We start from the raw sequence: 14,256 nt of genomic DNA, 5'->3' as shown, positions 1-14,256 counted from the left end.
AGGGGGCCTGAGTGAATGGCGGTCTATTTCCTAGTCTGTTTTGACAGAAGCACAATAACACATTTCCCCTTGCCAGGGTCTTATGGGCCAGTATATCCCACTGAAAATACATAACAGAGGTACCCAGCACAGGTGCCAGAATACGGCATGCAAAGGAAGTTTGCTTGGCAATTGCATCTTGGGGCAGATGGTGTGGAAGGGACTGTGGCTGCACTGCCACAACAAGTATTGGGCCTCTCGCAGCTCCCCCATCATCTGCCTCTGGCACACCTACATCTTACAAGTTGAAGTTGCAAGCTTTTTGGCACTCTGGTATATAACATGATCTTTTAAAGCTTTCTCTTGTGCAAAGAGAGTCTTGCGCAAAAGTTCTTCTAACTCCTATTAGATAAGAAGTGAGGCATGGAGAAAAAAACACTGTCTGCAGTTTGATAAAAATATCACTTCCTTTCCCCTAATATTTCTAAAATAAGTCAGGTAATGCAGAAAAATATTCACTTTTACTGTAACCCTGCAGTAAGTTCCACATAGGCCTCCTGCACTCACACACAGCTCCTTGATTTCCTTGGGCTTCGAGGGTTGTTAGTTGTAGCCGTGTTGGTCTAAGGACACAGGCAAACAAGGTTCTCTGGGTAGATGTGATATCTTTTATTAGACCAACTAAATAGTTGGAACAAAGGTTCTTTGCAAGCTTTTGGGCACATGCCTTCAGCGGCCCATTCAAGCAAAGATCATTGACAGACTGAAGGTTGTGCCTCTGAATTCTCTTCTCAGGGGTCCCAGGTCTGAACATTATTTCTCACAAAATTTTGCTTAGCTGAAGATGAAGTGATATGACAATGAAAAACATTTTTTTACTGTTGTAGCTTAACGACACTACTCACAACTACATTTATTGCAGGTGAAGAACTGAATAGATATGTAGATTTTTTTTCTATATTGTTGCTCCCTGGATATCATTAGTATATGATGGTGTTTTGTTTTTCTAGGAAAACCTTTGTAGATTTTATGTTTCCTTATTATACCAAAAAGATCTCTAAATTACGTTCCTTTAAAGATAAAAGAAACCAAATATTTTATTCTATACTTAACTACCTCTATACTTTGAGGTCTTATTTTTTTTCTGTCAGGATATAATACTCTTAAATGAGCCTTCTTTTTCCTGTGATTCATTATTAAGTTTTATATCTTTTTGCCTTTTGATGGAACACATTAAAATTACACTAAGGCCCTGCTACACATTACATATATTACACAATTAACTGGTGAATTGAGCAATAAATTCAGACTGACCACACATGCAAAGTAATTATCACACCACAGACATGACTATTTTGGTATAACAAAACCCAACTACCTATGAAGTTAATGCTTGAAAATGTGTAACAACTCTAGAGTTAGTTTCTGTCTGGCTTTAGTTCGAATTTGGAGCATGGCCCTAAGAATGCACTAAAAATAAATGGGGGGAAAACAGCATTATTTTAAACAGAAATTTTCTCATTCTATAACTTCTAAAAATATGACTCCTAAAAAGTTCCTAACATTTTACTCTGCTTTTTTAAAATTATGTTTGCTTTACATTTGCTCATCAAATATTTCTGTTACAAAAACAACATTTTAAAAATTCTTTGGACTTAAATTGTTCTTCCAATTTAACAGTTTGCTATAGCATTTCCATTTTTGTGCTTACAGAAAGAAAGAGATGTTAATATTTTTAATGTGAAAGCTTACTTGTTGACCTTTTTTGTCACAACCACGTAGGAAGGCAACATTTTGTAGTGAGAGGGAGGGAAATAGGTATCTATGTATTCTGATTATCTGAAAGATGCCTAAAGGCAGAAAGATTTAAGACAAGGGATGTGTTTTCTGCTTATATTACAGGAGACTGTTCATGAATATCATTCACTGTGCAGTATTCAGTTCTCTCCTCACGTGCGCTAAGAACTTTAAGATTGCAGTTACCATTGCTTTTCATTTCAAGCTCTGTCATCAGTGAGTCCAGGGGCTGATACCTTTCCTTTCCACATGCGGATATGTTTCAGATTTACACACCAGTAACCTGACCTCTGTATACTCATCCTCTTATGGAAGACATTGCCAAGCCACAGTTCTGAATATAATCCATAGCCAAAAGAAGGGTCTTCCTCTGCTAAACTGATATGGAGTGCGTCTCCTTTGGATTTAGTGATCTGTGCCACTCTCAAGACAATAGGAAGTCATTTTAGTACTGTTTATCTCTATATCCACGAATGTGAATATAAAGAATCAGTGAGAGATGTTTGTATAGAATTCTAGGATGATGCAGTACATATACAAGGCATATTCTAGGTCAGATATTCTACAGATCTTTTTATATTCAAGTTTGCAAAAGGATTTTGCAAGTAAGTTGTCAAATCATGGAAACAGGGGCCAATAAATCTGCACAAGCGGCCAATAAAGCAAAGGAAGAGAATGGGGCTGGGTTTATGTTCACAGAATCATAGAATCATAGAAGTAGGGTCGGAAGGGACCTTGTAGATCTTCAAGTCCGACCCCCTGCCTGGGCGAGAGAAAAAAACTGGACTCAAATGAGTCCAGCCAGGTAGGCATCAAGCCTCTTCTTAAAGATCCCCAGCACTTCCCTAGGAAGTTGGTTCCAGCTCCTAGCTACCCTAACTGTGAAGTAGCTCTTGCGGATGTCTGATCTAAACCTACTCTCCAATAATTTGTGTCCATTATTCCTTGTCAGGAGGGGGAAACAGTATCTCCCCCAAACCCTTCTGGTCCCCGCTAGTGAGTTTATAGACAGTCACCAGGTCCCCCCTCAGCCTTCTCTTGTGAAGGCTGAACAGGTTTAGGTCCTGCAGTCTTTGTTGAAATAGAAAGGAATTTTTTTATTCATTTATTGACAGCAAAATAAATTGATCATTGTATATTTGTGCCATCACATTACTTATAACTTGCATAAATTCTATAATGTATGATTTGAGTTTCTTTCCTATAGCTATGGTCAATGTGTAGATGGAACATCTCATGATCCTAAGCCCACACAAGAAGACCCTCTGGACTGCTGTGGCCTACCACCAGCTCTGCTCAGCTTCCATACCTTGTATTCTTCTAGTGCAAGCTTCCTAAGCAGAAGGACTGGGGATGAAGGCACGGCCTGTTTTTCTTGATATACTCATGTTACAGTCATAAATTAATATAAAAAACAGAAGGATGGCTCACATCTCTAGCGCCTGCATATTGCACTTCTTTCTCCCTATACGTGGATTGACCTAGTTGCACCTTTTGAAAGCATCTACTGTTAGAGACACAGACTAGAGATATAGGCCCTGTATATCTAACCCAATATACAATTATTACATTCTTACAAAAGGGCTGCCTTATATAAGGTGACAGAGGAGTAATCAAGGAAGGTAGAAATCCAATGGGCCGTTATATAGGTCCTGATTGTTTACGTACGAGTGCATCCTCCTTCTTCAAAGTTGTAAAATCCACGACCGCAGCGGTCACATTTCTTTCCAGCTACTCCAGGTTGGCATGGACATTGCCCATTTTCATCGCAGTCAAAGGACTTGGAACCAAAAGAATTGCAGTTACAGGGAACACACCCCCTAGGTGACTGCAGGCCAAACGTTCCACGCTGCCACGTGAAAGAGAGGAATAACATTTAGTTAGGATTAACAAGGACCTATAGAGCAAAGGGGAAAATGGGTGAAAGGGGTAGGAACAGAGGACTTATTTGGGGCCTTTCCTCACCAACAGTGTTAATAATAATCCAAACAAAATTAATAATGCAAAATAATAATATAATCCAATAATATAATAGAAAGTAAATAATAGACACACACAAACTTAAATAAGGATTTTTCAGTATGATATGAAGAAACAGATAATATAATTCAAGCACCTTGGATTGCTTTTTAAGAATACAGAATTTTTTTTAGATTTCTAGAGCTGTCCTATATTTGTAAAAAAAAAAAAGAAAAGAAGGCAATGGGATTGAAAACGCCTTTCCACAGAAACATTTATAAGGCATTTTAAGCACAGCAGTAATTTATTTCAACAGGGAGACTTTTAAGTGTGTTCTAAAAGGTTGGTCATTTAGCCAAATATTCAGGCATGAGGATTGTGAAATTATTGAAGGTCATAGCCAAAAGCTTATTCAATGAATTTAAATACTGACCTACCCTTCAACACAGTCTGCTCTAAGCTTTGCACCTCATCATTATCATTTACATTATAGTTGTCTGATCTAGGACCCCATTTTTTTTCTCTAGGTGAATAGGAAGAGAATTCAATGGGAGGGTATTTGTGTCACTAGATTTAACCTCCTTGGCTGCCTATACACCTGCTCATTCACATTTTAAATAGAATGTGATTAATCAAGTCTGCTCATTAATTGAGTCTAACTAATTGAGTCTGCTCCATGTTCTAATTAAAACTCTCTAGCATCACATCATCATCATGTCTATTAAGCTTCCATGCATTTTAAAATGGCCACAGGGGTATCCTGTGTCCATTTTTAAACACATGGGGGCTTAAGAGATGTGACGATCAGGCATTTTAATTAGAGTGGCCCTCTGGGAACCCCTCTAATTAAAATGCCCCTCCCCTCAGCATGTGTATAGGCAGTCCTTGAGTCAGGGACAATCTTGTTACATACCTGTAAAACATTATGTATGCCTCGAGACTCTGAAGAATACTTAGAGCTCACTTAAGACATAAAGGCAAACTATCTAGTTTGCCACTAGACAGAAAAACAAAGCTTTAAACTAAAATTCATGGGTCAAATTCAGCTACAGTAAAAACTAATGCAACTATGTCAAGGCAAGTTGCATCCCTTAACTCCAATATTTTATGACAATAGCTCTAATAGCCCAGGGCAGAATGATTCAATTAGCCTCTTATAATTATTTTTACTGTCTAGAGAAAGGTTTCCTTTCTTCCTTCCTGCCTTCCTTCCCACCTTCCTTCCTGCCTTCCTTCCTTTTGTTAAGTTAGGATGATTTCCAGAGAACGTGAAACTCCTTATCACTGTGTTAGCTTGGATTTTATGTCACAGCACCACAATTAAGGACAAATTCTAGTAAGCAGCTTGCTATATCACAGCAAATGGAGAAGCTGAAAAATTAGATAGAACAGTTCAAATAGTTAATATTATTTTGCTTTGACTACATTATTTGTAGAGTGAAGGGGAACACTTTAAATTTACTTTTGAAATGATCTAATGTGTGACCTACATTTATGAAGTTAGGCCTTCTACTGGTATAAATAATATTGTTTCATTCAAGTCAATGGAGCTACACTGGTTTATAATGAACACAGGATCAGACCCACAAAAGTAAACTCTACCCTTTTTTGTATGGGTGAAATCACACAGACTTCAATGGATTCCATGTGAGCCCTGTGGATGGGAACACTGGGATTTCCCACTGCCACGGGCATTGACTGATATGGAACAAGTTGCAGGAATGTGGCCAATGGGCAGTGGCTGCCTTGCAGAAACTGAATGAAGGATTGATCATACATAGAACAAAAAATTATCCACATTCTGATTCTCAAATTCTATAGTGAAATGCTTCACTGGCATGAACCTCAGCCTGACAAAATATAACAGAGAAAAGAATACCCAAATTCATGTAATTAAATTCCAAAGTTCAATTAAATCTACAGACCATCTTCAAAGATCTTTTTTATACGAGGGGAAAAGAAAAACAAAGGAAGAAAATGAGAATACGCAAAAACCTCAGGACAGCCATTCAGATTAATGCAGTGAAGTAACCAAGACACAGCATGCAGCTCAGCTCTCAATAAAAGGTTTGATACGATCTAATAAATTCTGTTTATAAGGGTGAAAAACAGAAAAATTGCCTTGCAGGCTAGCTCTCTGCATGGTGTACAGGAAGGAAGGATCACCAGCAGGCTAATTCTTCTATAACCATGAGTTTTGTTGAGTGAAAGACATTTTGATTCATCATGCAGCCCCCCCAAGATGAATCCTCAGTGAAACCTATTTATATACCAAAATTATTATGGTATTTTATAAGAATTGCATTTACAAGGGATTGGGTTTCTCACTTCCAGGCCACTGGATATTAACAAAGAAAGGTACTGAATCTTTCTGAATATATTATTACTTTTTGCCCTGTCAAGAGGTCTGTGAAATATATGTACATAGTATATATCTGTGTTGTTCTTGGAAACAAAACCATCTCCTGCAACTTCCCTTTTAGGTGTGGTGCACGACAACAGCATAACATTAACATTAGACTGCTTCTACTGACCATGCAAAATGATGGGACTACATAGAGATAAGATAAATCTGCATTCAGCTTCAGAAACTGGTTCTTCCAATATTGTGCACTTGAGCCAATAAAATGAGTCATTTTAGGCAATTGACATGTTGAAAGAAAACTTAAGACCTACCACATTTGGTGGTTCAGAGTAAGTATGTTCTCCTCATGCTTTTGGGCCAATCTTTCTACCATAATTTTTAGGGTTTTTGGTATTCTGAATCATAAAGTGCAGGATGACATCCTGTAAAATGAAATCTATGGATAACCATCTATTGATTTCAATAGAATCAAAATGCCACCCCTTTTTTCTATACATGCCACTGTTGACAATGGTGTCTGATCTTGGTCTTCAAGGTTTTGGCCATACTTTCACTATGCTGGATCGTGAAAATGGGTATATATTAAAGAAGCCTTCCCTATTCTTAAGTCTGATAGCAGGTTACTCTCATGTAGTATAGGAAGAGTGCAAAACTCCCATGCAGAAAAAGCACACCTAATCCAGCCCATGCAGTGCACATGTTTTCAGATTACCGAAGTGACAGGCCTATAAGCACCTCGCGGGCACCCGCTGGCACTTGGAAAGCCCCGTCTCTGTGGAGGAAGCTGGATTTGCTGAGTGTTCCGTGGATTCCCCCTCCGTTTGTGTACCTGTCTGCTGAGCTCACAGTGTTTACCCATGAAACCTGATTTACAGATGCATCTCCCTGACATATCACAGCGCGGTGACACGGATCCTAAAGGATTGCAGCCACAGGGTACACAGAACTGCTCTTCTGGGCCCCAAAAGTGGTTGGGCTTGAGGAGTAAAAGAGAAAAGACAGAGAACAAAGGCAAAGAGACAAGGTGAAAAGAAAGACTGAGAAAAAGGCTGTATTACACAAAGGACAATTTTGCAGCTAACACTTGATAAAATACAAGAGATAAAAAAAAAAGAGTTAGATAACGGAGACTAAAAACCCATGGGTTATACTAAGCTAGCTTGAAATGTTTTCTGTGTACACGTATAGTGGGGGGAGCAAATTCTACCCTCCAATGCAACTGGGCTGTTTCCCTGACATCACTGCGGTCCCCTTGAGTGAAACATTTAAGTAGTATTGAAAATGGAAGGGGAATATTTACTGAGCTTCTTACCCAGAACACTACTTAGGTAAGTGCAATTTTAGATATTGATTCCACAGGATTAATCATATACATTAAATTATGCACATGCTTCAAGTGCTTTGAGACACAGGGACCTAAAACAGGAGTTTTCCATCTGTTGTCCATGGAGCTGTTGTAATGCATAAAACAGATCCTACTGGTCTGAAGAAAACACATTTTGAGAGGGACTGGAATGGTGCATGGATCTAGTGTTTTTTGCTGTGATTTCTAAAGTATGTATTTGAACAACCAGCAAAGCAACAAGCAGTTTTTAACATGGATTTGGATAAAACCTACAAATTTCAAGGCAGAGATGGACAAGCATTTTGTTTTTTCTTTTAAATACTGTATTTACTCAAATCCAAGCTAAGATTCTTTCCCCCCATCTAACATGGGGAAGAAGGTCCCTTATCTTGGAACTGAGTATGAAGTGACGGGATGAGGGGACAGGGGCAGCTACTGTGGCTCTGGCACTGGCTCTGGCTTGGGACCAGAGCTGTAGCTGCTACCTTCTCCTGCACTGCTCTTCCCCACCACAGCCTTAGGTGAAGAGTTGGTAGGGGGCCCATCTCCCACCCGCCCCATAGCCTTTTTATCCCTTCCCAACCCTACCGCTGCTTACCCTTGCTCTGCTCCAGCAGATTCCAGGCCTGGCTCCACCCTGGAGCATGAAGCATATAGATACTCTGGCCCCAGACTCATCCTGTAGCAATAGTGATGGCAGCAGTTCTGGCTAGGTACATGGATCCCAGGCTGAAGCTGCCATGCTGCTGCCACCACTACTGAGCTTGGCTGGGGCTGATGCCAGTCTGCCAGGGCAGAGCAAGACTAAGCTGTCATGGGCAGGGGAGGGAAGCAGAGGCTCCAGAGAAGGACCAGGGAGTAGGAGCATAGAGGGCCCAAGGCTGCAGGAAGGCAGAGGGTGGGGCAGGCAGGTGGCAGAAGTCAAGCTGCTTGACACCCTCACTGCTCCCTCCATCACCTACCCACCTTCTGCCTCCCCACTACTGCCTCCCCTACCACCTGTCCCCACTGCCACTGTTTTCCCCATTGCAGTGATGGGGAGTGGGGGGAGGATGAATTTAAGACAGCCCTCCAATAATTAGATTCTATACATGAAAAATTATAACAAATTTATAAAGTTCCCATGTGTAGAATCTAAGTATTGCAGGGTTGCCTTAAATTCAGGGTTGTCTGGATTTGGCTAAATATAGTAAATGAGTTGATCTCTCTTAGGCCAGGTTTCTCCGCTTCCTCTTTCTTCTCATGTGTATTACTTTATTCAGCCACATTATGGTTCACAGTGTATACATTTTTTGGACAACTTACAATTAAAAAAAATTGTGTATGTGTTCATTGGACAGAATGGGACATATTTGTTTAGCGTCAACTTTGCTCTAAAAAATGAAAAAAATAACATGGATCTCCTGACAGAAATAAAGCCACTTAACTGTTGTGTGTGTGTATGGCACATGATATTCCATTTAAGAAGAACAATATTTAGTTGTGTAAAACAGAGAAAAACAATTAAATAGAATCCCACCTCTTATTACTCACCTTACACTCATCACACTTCTGCCCCACAACATTGGGCTTGCACTTACACTGCCCGCTCTGAAAGTTGCAGATCTCTGAGAATGAACCATTGATGTGGCAGTGACATGCTATAGGGAAACAGAGAACAGTTGTCACAATGCACTTTGCTATTACCTTTATCTGTGGTAGCCAAGCATGTATGGTGCTATTCTAATTATTGCTAGCCGTGTAAGGTGTCAGCAGCCTAGCCTCTCACTGAGCTGAATTTTAAGGGAGGATCACATGCCAGACAGCACTACGCACTGCTCCACACAACATTGGCATCAACATGACTTGAACTGTAACACTGGCCAAAGACAGGAATTCATTTCTAAAGAAAATAGAAACTAGAAAAATAGACAGTTTAGGAGGCCCCTAGCTGGAGAGCTACACAGGTACCTTTACCTGTGCCTAAAAAAAGGGCAGGCTGTCAACAGGCAGCTTCTTGCCTTTAAAAGCAGCACGTGTGCAGCCAAGATGAGCACAAGGTGATTTAAAGCCAGAGCCATGGGGAAGCATGGCTGGAAAGAGCCTCCTCAACCTCAATTCCCAGTTCTGCAGCTTTTAAGTCACTACATGTGCAACCCAGCTAGGTGGCACAGACAGCAATGGCAAGTCCGGGATGTGGGGAACAAGGCTTGGATTCCTGGCCCTGCTTACTTTGAAACTGCCACCCATGCTGTTTAGCTGGCAGTCCCTGATCTGGAAGGGGATGGGAAAAGAAGTGAGGAGCGGTAGAGCAGCTGCTTCACTTGCCAGACTGGGAAGGGACTGGAACATCTTGCAGGTGTTGATTCTTGCAGGAGAAACTTTTTTGCAAGGGAGATGCCTAAAAGATCTTTTTTCTGGAAGGAACATGTTTCCTCTAGGAGAAACTGAATACATATTTGTATGCTCCTGATTTCTACTAGGAAAGTGACAATTCTTGCAGTAAAAACATAATGTAGTAACACAGCCTTTATAAAACTGTAATTACACTGATGAATTTGCTTCACGCCAAGTCACCAGAAAAGTAGAATTAGAGCACGCCATTTTGCATATTTCTATATAATCAAGTTTAAAAACAGTTCCTCCATAGGAGATTGAATAATGAGAAACATAGGTCTTCTGAACAGCCTGCCCTCTGCAACCAAGACTCTAGACGGGCAGGGATAGTGGTTGTGCAGGAAAGAGGAATATGGTTAAAATCTAGAGAGCAGTCTTTTGCAACAACCAAAGACGACATTGTCGATCATCTGCTTCTACAACTCTCCTATACCCCAGTCTAAACCTATACTGGTGCATGGCATGATTGTGTCCTAAATGCAGGACTTTGTACTTTTCCTTATTGAATCTCATGAAATTTCTTTTGGTCCAATCTTACAAATTATTGAGGTGCCTCAATCCTAGCCCTACCCTCCAGCATATCTACTACTCCCCCCAGTTTGGTGTCATACACAAACTTGCTGCGAGTACACTCCATCCCATCTTCCAGGTCATTGATGAAGACACTGAACAAAACCAGTCCCAAGACTGACCCCCACTGGACTCCCCTGGCACTCCACTGGATACTGGCTACAGCTAGACACTGAGTCATTGATTACTACCCTTTGAGTTCAATAATCCAGCCAGCTATCTCTCCACCTTAACAGTCCATTTATCCAATCCGCACTTCCTTAGTTTGTTTGCAAGAATGTTGTAAAAGACTATCAAAAACCTTGCTAAAATCAAGGTATATCACTGCTCTCCTCACATCCACAGAAAGAACTATCTCATTCATAGAATGCAGCCAGGTAGGTCAGGCAAGACTTGTCCTTGGTGAATCCATGCTGACTGTTCCTGATCACTTTCTCCTCCTCCAAATGCTTAGAAATGGATTCCTTGAGGACCTGCTCCATGATTTTTCCAGGGACTGAGGTGAGGCTGATCAGTCTGTAGTTCCCTGCATCCTCCTTCTTCCCCTTTCAATCATCCAGGACCTCTCACACTGCCATGAGTTTTCAAAGATAATGGCTGGTGGCTCTGCAATTACATAGGCCAATTCCCTCAGCACCCTTGGGTGCATCGCATCTGGCCCCATGACTTGTATATATCCAGCTTTTCTAAATAGTCCCTAACCTCTTCTTTTGCAACTGTTGTATGCTCACCTCCTTCCCAAACTCTGCTGCCAGGTGCAATAGTCTCAGAGCTGACCTTGCTGGTGAAGACTGAGGTAAAAACACATTGAGCACTTCAGCCTGCATCATCCGTCAGTAGGTTGCCTCCCGCATTCAGTAAGAGACCCACACTTCCCCTAATCTTCCTCTTGTTGCTGAAATACCTATAGAAACCCTTCTTGTTACGCTTCATATCCCTTGCTGGCTGCAACTCCAGTTGCACTTTGGCTTTTCTAATTTCCCTTCATACCTGAACAATACTCTTATACTTCTCCCTAGTAGTTTGTCCAAATTTCCACTTCTTGTAAGAGTCTTTTTTGTGTTTTAGCTCAATTAAATGTTCCCTGCTAAACCAAGCTGGTCTTCTGTCATACTTGCTAGTCTTGCTGCCATGAAGGACTAGTACCTCCTGAGACTGGGGGGCACCATTTGTAGACAGCAGCATCAGCGGTGAGCAGGGACCAGCTGCAAAAACTGGCGACAGTGTTGGCGGCAACGGGGGGAGGGTTGGGTAACGAGCGGTGACCACCTGCAGAAGTCGGCGGTGGTTTTGGTGGCAGCCAATCTCAGGTGGGGCATGTGCCTCCCCATGCCCTCCCTATGCATCACCTATGCTTCCTGCGTATCAGGATGGTTTGTTCCTGCACCCTCAGTAAGGTTTCGTTAAAGTATAACCAGCTCACCTGGGCTCCTTTCCCCCTCAGACTAGCCTCCTTGGGGATCCTCCCCATCAGCTCCTTGAGTGAGTCATAGCCAGAGTCCACTTTTCTGAAGTCCAGGATCCTTATTCTGCTTCTCTCCTTCCTTTCTTTCCTCCAGATCCTGAACGCAGTCATCTCATGGTCACTGCTGCCTGCTGCTGTTTTGTGGCCAATGTCTTTTTCTGTCTTGCAGTTCCCCTGATTGAAGTCTCTAGTCCTTTTCTAACATCCAACCTGACACTTTCATTTTAAGAAGCACTTTCAATAGCAACTGTATACACTGTGGTTGCCATTTATATGTCAGCATCTCAGACACTGCAAACTGCCACTTGATATACTGCAGTTATCCTTCCTGTGCATATAAAGAAATAATGCAGTATCTCTTTCATGACAGTGTGGACCTGTTGGTAAAGGCTGACTTTAAAACAGAATATCATTTTCTAATTACTTTAACGTGTTATGTAGTGGGTGTCATACCAAAAAGCTGCAAATGTTATGACTTGCCACACTATTATTTTCCAAAGTCTTTGTGAGGCACGTATTATGCTGAAATAACAACAAAATAAAAAGCTGTAGTGTCCTAGAGCTATCTTGGTGATACTCTATGTCATAATAACAGTGCTTCTTTATGTCTGCAGAAAGGTTTAATCTGCTTGTATTTTGGGATATATTTAACCACAATTTCCAGGCCTCTTCCTTTTTCCCTTCTTGCTCTATTTAATTTTTAGAACTATTGATGTGCCAAAGATGAGACATAATGCCCATTGAAACATACCTTTAAAACTCTGTTCCCCCTATTATTTGTTAGCAGCTTGTACTATGTTTTTAGGAGCAAGGATTTTATATGTCATCTTGCATGTCGTGTCAATTCTGTTACATGTCATGTTTGTCCCTCGTAATTAGCAACTTACTTTGAAGAAGATACGTTGCAATGGGCATTATGTCTCATCTTTGGAACGTCAATGACCCTTGAAAAGCTAGGCCAAAGTCTGTGTAAGGCCTTCTGGATACTTTTTCCTATTATATATTTTGAGATATGGTACCATAAGAATCTAAGAAAGAAATCAAGAGTATTTTTATCCACACATGGGGTTATATTATTTATATTATATTACTCAAAATTCCATGCAATATATTCTTATTTTGGCCACAGATAAGCAGAAGTTAGAAGTCAAGGAGTCAAGACTTTCCAACTAACAGTATGTATAATGTATACAGCAATAATATATATTTTAGTAGTATGAATCTACTAAACTGCTAAGCATTATAAGCTGCATTTATTTCACTTAAACCCTGCTTACAAATTCACCTCTGGGTGGGGAAGTGTGTTATCCTCACTTGTCATGCAAAGGGAATTTGTGAATATGAAACTTAGGTAATTTCTTTCTCCCTAAGTGCAGAAATCTTTTATCCACTATTACAGTGGTCAAGATCTACCCCCTCTCTCTGTAAAGACAGCATGTTTGATTACAGAAGTACAAACACAAGCACACACATAAGGCCCCGGCAGATGATTACTCAATCAAACATGTTTCAAGTTGTTACCCAGCCACACAATAATAAAATTAATGGTGTGATAAAACAAGGAATAAGCTACACAAGTATGACAAAAAAATGTGTAATAACTTTGTGGCTGGTTTCTATTACGCCATTAATTGAACATGTGGTCAGGTTGGGGCTCCTAGCTGTGGGAGCCCCATCAGTTCATGGGTGTACCATGTGCCCTTGAGGCTGAAAGCTGACAGCTGATGTGGGTCTCAGCTGCAGGGCACAGCCTTGCACACCCATGATTGGGAGCCCCATCAGCTGATCTAGACTGCCAAACATGGGAGCATGTGGTATACTCCTGCAGCTGGAAGCTCGGATCAGCTGACAGAGCTTCCAGCTTGCTGCTTGCCAATATGTGGCATGGCAGGAGGTGCGACTGTAGGGATTCCACATCAGATCCCATCACACCTTCATGTGTACATCTGCCAGGGGTCTAAGAATCAAACACACTGACTTATTTCTCTTCTGTATGTACACATATTTGAATATGCATCATTATATCTCAATAACTCCTTATACTTCATCCAACTGTGGTACTACAAGTGTAATCCCTCAGTGTTTTCCCTACAAGACTGTACCATTTTTCACTTCCATGACAAGAAATCAGTGCAGAAGGATTAAATCAAACAAACCTTGGACATTTATAAAGAAATCTAGAAATGCTGTGACAAAGTTGGACCATCATTTGAAATGGTTAATGCATTTGACAATGGCACTTTACTTTAGAATGAGAAAAAATATTCAAACAATAATTTGAGAGCAAAAAATCATGCTTTTCAATACTCTTGAGTTTGGATCTTTAATAAAGGGTGAAAATTGAAAACAACAAAGTAAAGTCGTGGTGCCTCTGATACTGTAGCTGCAGGGCAAGACTTC

General features: G+C 40.8%; 1 protein-coding gene across 1 annotated transcript in view; it reads right to left on the bottom strand.

Moving 5' to 3' along the window:
* The window catches only part of LAMA2 (laminin subunit alpha 2), a 437,413-nt gene that overhangs the window by 183,116 nt on the left and 240,041 nt on the right, over positions 1-14,256 (bottom strand). The window contains exons 21-23 of the mRNA XM_090032537.1: positions 8,979-9,085; positions 6,813-7,076; positions 3,445-3,625 (exon numbers count right to left, since the gene is read on the bottom strand). Coding sequence (XP_089888663.1) covers positions 3,445-3,625; positions 6,813-7,076; positions 8,979-9,085 — 552 coding nt within the window. The remainder of the gene's footprint in view (positions 1-3,444; positions 3,626-6,812; positions 7,077-8,978; positions 9,086-14,256) is intronic.

This window comes from Crocodylus siamensis, chromosome 1 (genome assembly GCF_052110815.1).
Source record: "Crocodylus siamensis isolate JL-2025a chromosome 1, ASM5211081v1, whole genome shotgun sequence".
Classification (NCBI taxonomy): Eukaryota; Metazoa; Chordata; order Crocodylia; family Crocodylidae; genus Crocodylus; species Crocodylus siamensis.
This window is presented reverse-complemented; position numbering and strand designations above follow the sequence as displayed.